Genomic DNA, 7,881 nt, shown 5'->3' on the forward strand with positions numbered 1-7,881 from the left:
AGCTATTTAAATTGTCTACAATCTAATTTCCTCACCTGTAAGATGGGGGAATGTAGACTAGACCATGTCACTCCATTATGTCCACAGGAAACCAGAGTATGTCACCTTAAATATACCTCTGAGTCAGGCTAATTTTGAGCTGAATGAAAAAGTGGTTAGACACAGAAGCCATGAAAATGGCATATTGCTCTTTTGTAAGGGGGAAAAAAAAACAAACCCTCAATTCCTAAGAATGTCTCCCGTGCCAGAAAAAGACTCTAAATGACAATTTTATCGGTGAAAAATAACAAACCTTACTCCCATTTACTCCCTTGTTTCTGATTGCCTTCTCTTTCCTCTCTTCCTCACACTCCTGTTCTGGCTTAGGATAGCATTCAAACCTCAATTGTAAGCCACCTCTGAGGGTACTCATTTCGCTGTGTATCTTCCATGTGTATGAATAAGCTTGTGTTTCTGTGATTTATCTGCCCTGCTTGAGGAACCACAAATCTAATTCAGGAAGGTAGAGGGATTATTATTTTCCCTCTCCTAACATGGCAGTATTTTTGATCCAGAGTTGGTTTAAGAGGACATAGGCATTTCAAAATTGCTAGTAGAGTTTAATACAGTGCTCTAAAAAAATACTGAGCAGTCCTCCATAAGTGCTTGCACCATTGCCATCGGAACAAGAAAAAAGGGTATGCCTCTGCGTTGTTAAAACTGAACAGCAAGTTCAGAGCTTGTTGACTGCCACTCAGCTGTCTATATTCTCCCCTGCATCCCACAGTGTGTGTGTCTGTGGGGGGTGGACTTAGATTGACTCTACGTGTACTGGGGCGGTGACACCGCTTAGTGAACCATTTGATCCACGCAATTTGAGTCACCTACTTGGAACAAGAACTCATAGATGACTTCAAATGTAAAATCATAATTAGCAACGGGGCACACTTTCAGCATGCCACCGTCAAAGCCCATTTTGTTGCTAACCACGGCCCACTCAGACCGTTAATCGCTTTTCTGAAAAATTCCACAGGATGGCGCCCTTGCTTTCCGATGGGCAGACTTGTTGCGTAGCAAACCTTTGCTGGTCTTCAGACCCCCATCCAAGGTTAAGGGCCTGACCTTTGACAGAGGGACACTTATCAGGCGATGGGAAGAGGCGGCAGGGGGCTCAGATGCTCCCACGCCACCACAGTTCACCTCGATCTGTGACCCGGGAGTGCGCCTGTTCCGCAGCTGCTCTAACTCAGCCTGGAACCGGCCGCGCTTGCCGGGTCCAGCCACTGAGCCACCCGGTCCACGGAACCCTAGACAGGCGCGTAGGAGCCCCGCCGTAGGGGGTGGGCGGTGGCCCCCAAGCGCTCCGGGTCTCTGGGTGCAGCTGTTTGCGGGTCGCTCTGTGGTGAGGGTGGCGGTGAGGGGGCGGTGCCCACAGTGCGACTCCCCCGACCACCGCCCAGCACCGGCCAGCGACCCGAAAGGGCGTTCGCCCTTGGGTTTCTGTTTTCCACGTCCAAGATCAGGGCGCGCGACGAACGGGGGGCACTTCGCTCACCGCCACCTCCAAGCCGGGTCGAAGCCTCGCGGCCAACCCGCACCTAGCCACGGCGCTCGCTCCAGAGCCGGCGGGAGGAGCGTTCGCCATGACGTCACGCGGCCCCGCCCCATCCAGCGGGCGTTTTATAAAGCTTCGCGGCTCGTTCTCGCTCGCACAAGCGGAGCAGGACGTCAGAGTAGTCGGTCGGCAGAGGGAACTGGGGCTCGAGAGCCAGGGCTATCCCGGACGTGGGTCCGTGCCTCGGAGGTGGCAGCAGGCAGTGTCGGGTGGCGGGTCCACGATGGAACTCCTGCGGACTATCACCTATCAACCCGCTGCTGGCACCAAGATGTGCGAGCAGGCGCTGGGCAAAGCTTGTGGCGGGGACTCGAAGAAGAAGCGACCACAGCAGCCCTCTGAAGACGGGCAGCCCCAGGCCCAGGTGACCCCGGCGGCCCCGCACCACCATCACCACCACTCTCACTCGGGACCCGAGATCTCGCGGATTATCGTCGACCCCACGACGGGGAAACGCTACTGCCGGGGCAAAGTGCTGGGCAAGGTGAGCAGCGGCCGGTGTCAGGCTGCGGGGCCGGAGGGCGGGCTGCCCAGGCAAGTCCAGCAGACAGGGACCCTGAGCTAGTGCTTCTAGCACCCCCCCCCCCATCCCCAGCTTCTGGTCCGCGCGACGTGAGTCGCTCACCTGCCCTCCTGGGCTTCAGTACGCTGACAGGGCTGGGCATTGGCTTTGCATCCTCAGCCTCAGCCTTTTCTCCCGAGTCCCAAGGAGGACTGAGGGCGTTCTAAGTTAGCCCCAGCGCTCACCACCTGATCCCAGGGGAAATTCGCCTGTCAAATTTCTTCAGAGGCTATTTTGCACATTTCCGCTTTCCTTTCCCCTCTCCATAGAGCTCTCCTTTGTAGAAGGGGGACAAGAAACTGGCCTGGTTTCCAGGAATTTGTTTCCCTTCCCGAAGGGACCATTTTACAAAGCAGATTGCATCCCTCTGCCTAGCCCTCTGTTCCCCCAATCTTTGCGTTTTCTTTGCATTAATGTATTCATGTGTTTTAAACGTTGACCCTCCATTTTCTTGTCATGCTCAATTCCATCTCGGCTTTGTTTCCTTTCAGGGTGGCTTTGCAAAGTGTTACGAAATGACAGATCTGACAAACAACAAAGTCTACGCTGCAAAAATTATTCCTCACAGCCGAGTAGCTAAACCTCATCAAAGGGAAAAGGTGTGTATGACTGTTGAGTAAAGTATTTTCTTTGTGTGCAGGGATGGCCCTACCCTAGTAGAAAAATGTCTCCTGCATGTGTAAGCCCCGCCTTCCCAGAGATGATGAGAGGTTAATAAGCCTTATCTTGCTTTTTCTTTTTTCTTAGATCGACAAAGAAATCGAGCTTCACAGAATCCTGCATCATAAGCACGTGGTGCAGTTTTACCACTACTTTGAAGACAAAGAAAACATTTACATTCTCTTGGAATACTGCAGTAGACGGGTAAGTGCTAACTCCCGGGTCAGTGCACTCTCTAACAGAAAGAAGAGGTGGTGTTTGAATTACATTGTATCTGGGGTTTTAGCCATGTCAGTTAATTCTCCCACCATGCCAACCTGTGTAACTAGTCTGGCAATGGGAAGCCTGATTTGGGAAACTCTGACAAATTCTCCCCTCCCCCTTCTCTTTCTAGTCCATGGCTCACATCTTGAAAGCAAGAAAGGTGTTGACAGAGCCAGAAGTCCGATACTACCTCAGGCAGATTGTGTCTGGACTCAAGTACCTTCACGAACAAGAAATCTTGCACAGAGATCTCAAGCTAGGTAAGCCCTCCACTGCAGAAGCTGGGGACAGGGTTAGGGAGAGGTGGGTTTTCCTATCACCTCTGAGTGTTCTCAGTTGGGATCTAGCCTTTGGAATGGATGGCTTCAGTAGAGGACTCTGACCTCCACAGAAGCACCTCTCGTATGGAGTTCACATTCCATCTTTTCTACCTCCTAGGGAACTTTTTCATTAATGAAGCCATGGAACTGAAGGTTGGCGACTTTGGTTTGGCAGCCAGACTGGAACCACTGGAACATAGAAGAAGGTGAGAGTCATATCCTATCTGGGTTTTGTGAAGACCAAATATACCTTTATTCTGTTCCAGCTGTTACTTCATAGAAAGTTAGTTCAAACTAGAATCTGTGTACCATAGCAGTGTTGCTGAAATAAATGTCCACTATGAATTAGGGTAACTTACACCTCTAAATTGTTTATTAAGGCAATCAGATGTTTTGTTTTGCCTGAAATATGTAAACAGTCTAATCTCTGTTGGTTAAAAACACTTGGTCATATGGGCTGGGAAAATTGTACACACATTATAAACTTATCAAAAGAAACTCGATCAAATAAAACCACTAAAAATGGTCAAGTAGAAATTTAGTATAGAATTTCAAGGTTTTATTTCCCATTGGGTCACCCCAGAGAAACTTTATTGAATGTAATATTTCCTAATGAGATCTTGCTGTATTCTGTCTTTTCAGAACAATATGTGGTACCCCAAATTATCTCTCCCCTGAAGTCCTCAACAAACAAGGACATGGCTGTGAATCAGACATCTGGGCCTTAGGCTGTGTGATGTAAGTAAATGCCAGAATGTCTAAAAAGCAAATTTGACTCAGTCATAATGTTCAAAAGAATGCCTTTTTGACCATTTCTGAAGATATGCTTCTGTGTACCCAGGTATACGATGCTGCTGGGAAGGCCTCCATTCGAAACCACAAATCTGAAAGAAACATACAGGTGCATAAGGGAAGCAAGGTATACAATGCCATCTTCATTGCTGGCCCCTGCTAAGCACTTGATAGCTAGCATGCTGTCCAAAAACCCAGAGGACCGTCCCAGTTTGGATGACATCATTCGGCATGACTTCTTTCTGCAGGTCAGTGAACTCTTTGACCTCTCTTTAAAATTGCATGTCATTGCCCTGATTGCTGGAGAGGTTTCTAAAGTTCTGTTTTGGTTCCACAGGGCTTCACTCCAGACAGGCTCTCTTCTAGCTGTTGCCATACAGTTCCAGATTTCCACTTATCAAGCCCAGCTAAGAATTTCTTTAAGAAAGCTGCTGCTGCTCTTTTCGGTGGCAAAAAAGACAAAGCAAGATATAATGACACACACAGTAAGTTTTAAGACTTCTCTCCCCTTTCTGTACCCAGGATTACCCTTAAATTTGATGACTGAGTTGATGATTAGAGTAATTTCACCAGTATATTTGTAGACTGCTGACTTTTGATACTAGCAGCAGAATAAATACATAACTAGAAATGATTGATAGACTTTGTTTCCTAATCACTAAAGTCTGCTGCATGTATATGAGAAGCTTTTTTTTTTTTTTTTTTTTTTTTTTTTTTTTTTGCTTTGGATGCCCAGAGACATGGAGCTGTTCCAGCCTCCTTGGGATAGATTAACATGCACAATTCTTTTCCTTGATTTACAGATAAAGTGTCCAAAGAAGATGAAGACATTTACAAGCTTAGGCATGATTTGAAAAAGACTTCAATAACTCAGCAACCCAGCAAACACAGAACAGATGAGGTATGTTGGGGAAGAACATACGTGCATAGACATTTTAGGTCATCTCCATTCTTGGGTAATCAGCATTTTCATGATTATCGGGCTGAAGCAATGCTTCCAGGCACAGTACTGCAGTAGCTTTCTCTGGCTTATGGCCGTTGCTTTTTGATAAGCTTTTTCAGTAATTACCATAATCTCATTTTAAACTGAAATTTCAAATATAAATAGACTTAGCTCCTTGACTCATTGTATGGCTCTTCTTGCCCTTTCAAGGAGCTCCAGCCGCCTACCACTACAGTTGCCAGATCTGGAACATCCGCAGTGGAAAACAAACAGCAGATTGGGGATGCGATTCGGATGATAGTCAGAGGGACGCTTGGCAGCTGCAGCAGCAGCAGTGAATGTAAGTGTTTGAAACCATATTTTAAATAAACTGTAAGGCTAGTGCTGTCTACTAAGTAAACAGAGTCAATTTGTTAATCTAGTTTAACATAGAAGCAAAATTATAGAATTGGAGAGAAGACATACATAGAGTAATCTTGGTTTCTGTATCTTTCAAATTAGTGGAGGAAGAGGCATTTCCAGAACCTGTGGTTTTATTGTAAACAATGTTGTCATTTCCGTTTCTGTGACTTCCCAGGCCTTGAAGATAGTACCATGGGAAGTGTTGCAGACACAGTGGCAAGAGTCCTTCGAGGATGTCTAGAAAATATGCCGGAAGCTGACTGTATTCCCAAAGAGCAGCTGACCACGTCCTTTCAGTGGGTCACCAAATGGGTCGATTACTCCAACAAATATGGCTTTGGGTACCAGCTCTCAGACCACACTGTTGGAGTCCTTTTCAACAATGGCGCCCACATGAGCCTCCTTCCAGACAAGAAGTAAGCATGCCTGATTAATGCAATCTGTCAGTTCTCTGCCTTTGAACTAATGAAATCTGGAAACAGTGATTAATTGCTTCTAATTTTTCTTTTCTCTCCTTCCTGATTTCTAGAACAGTCCACTATTATGCGGAACTTGGCCAATGTTCTGTTTTCCCAGCGACAGATGCCCCTGAACAATTTATTAGTCAAGTGACGGTGCTGAAATACTTTTCTCATTACATGGAGGAGAACCTCATGGATGTAAGTACCTCATGGATTTAGAGTAGAGATAGTTGAAGCAGTTTAGATCCAGTATCATCTGCATCACTTTGAAGTTTGTTTAGCTCAGATTCTCATGTCTTATCTTAGATGCAGTGACTCAGAGTCCCTAGGAGGCAGAGGCAGGAATCTTGAGGCCGTTCTGAGGCTTAAGTTTGAGAGGCACTGAGTGATGCCCAGTTTCTTAAGCACTAACTGTTTCTCCTGACTTCTTCCAGGGTGGCGATCTCCCTAGTGTTACTGATATTCGAAGACCTCGGCTCTACCTCCTCCAGTGGTTAAAATCTGATAAAGCCTTAATGATGCTCTTCAATGACGGCACATTTCAGGTAACTGAGCTTCTCATGGAGGCACATGTTTAGGTCCTAAAACCTTTTTCTACATCTTTGATTTAATTTTTGGCAGAACCTTTATCACTCTGGAGTATTTAGCAAGTTCTAATGCCTGTGTTTATTTTTAAAGGTGAATTTCTACCATGATCATACAAAAATAATCATCTGTAACCAAAATGAAGAATACCTTCTCACATACATCAATGAGGACAGGATATCCACAACTTTCAGACTGACAACTCTGTTGATGTCTGGCTGTTCCTTAGAATTAAAAAATCGAATGGAATATGCCCTGAACATGCTCTTACAGAGATGTAACTGAAATCCATTTTGAGTGGACCCTATGGGACTCTTTTCCACTGTGAGATCAACAGGAAGCCAGCGACGGGATACAGAGCATGTTGGAGAAGATGGACAGGTGGTGGTACGACTGACTGTAGTTCCTCAGTGGCCTGCTGGACTGCTGGAACCAGACCAGCCTAAGGTGTACAGTTGACTTTGGACAATCCAAGAGTGGAGCAGAATGCAATTTTCCTTGAAGTACCTGTCTTGAAAAGGCTTATCGGACAATTTTGCAGAAAGATGCATTGACTCTTAGGTTCTCTCTGTGGAGAGTGCTTTCAACCTGAGGACTTGGAACTGTGAATATACTTCCTGAAGGGGAGGGAGAAGGGAGGATGCTCCCTTGTTGTTTAAAGGCTACAATCAGAGCAGCTTTTGGCTGCTTAACTGTGAACTATGGCCATACATAATTTTTTTTTTGGTTATTTTTGAATACACTTGTGGCTGGAAAAGTGCATTCCTTGTTAATAAACGTTTTATTTATTACAGCCCCAAGAGCAGTATTTATTATCAAGATGTTCTTTTTTTTTATGTTGACCATTTTGAACTCTTGGCAATAAAGAGTGTGAAAATAGAAGCAGAGGCCTCCTCTCTTTTCTCCTGCGTAGCACCGCATCATCACAGCCTTTGAACACGGGCTGTGTTCAAATATGTAACACACTAGGAAGGTCTCCGCATTTCCTAATGATGCTCTCTAGGAAAGCAGCCTTTGAGGTCATAATCACAACTATGGACTTTCTGAGTGGACCCCACTTGAGAGGCTACCACTTTTTATAGTCATCACCAACCCTGCCAATATTGGATTCCTGCTAGATCCCAAACCACTTTGTCTCTCAAATAGTTCCTCAAAAATCATTTAACTTAGAACCAAAAAGCAGAGTAATCCTGTGCAAACAGACCTCCTATTACTGAGTAGGTCCAGGAGGTTTGCCTTAATATGGGCAGGACTATGTGTTATAATACATATGCCACTTAAATGTATTACTCAGCTTT

General features: G+C 45.7%; 1 protein-coding gene across 1 annotated transcript; it reads left to right on the forward strand.

Annotated features, from left to right (window-relative positions):
- Positions 1-1,676: 1,676 nt before the first annotated feature.
- Positions 1,677-7,455, forward strand: Plk2 (polo like kinase 2). Its single transcript, XM_027401490.2, has 14 exons — positions 1,677-2,078; positions 2,648-2,755; positions 2,904-3,020; positions 3,211-3,340; positions 3,519-3,606; positions 4,043-4,138; positions 4,242-4,440; positions 4,530-4,677; positions 4,996-5,093; positions 5,346-5,475; positions 5,713-5,953; positions 6,067-6,196; positions 6,433-6,543; positions 6,677-7,455. Exons 1-14 carry the CDS (start codon positions 1,818-1,820, stop codon positions 6,866-6,868), a joined length of 2,049 nt encoding a protein of 682 aa, XP_027257291.1. The 5' UTR covers positions 1,677-1,817; the 3' UTR covers positions 6,869-7,455.
- Positions 7,456-7,881: the final 426 nt, after the last annotated feature.

The sequence above is a fragment of the Cricetulus griseus genome, chromosome 2, assembly GCF_003668045.3.
Source record: "Cricetulus griseus strain 17A/GY chromosome 2, alternate assembly CriGri-PICRH-1.0, whole genome shotgun sequence".
In the NCBI taxonomy this organism is placed as follows: Eukaryota; Metazoa; Chordata; class Mammalia; order Rodentia; family Cricetidae; genus Cricetulus; species Cricetulus griseus.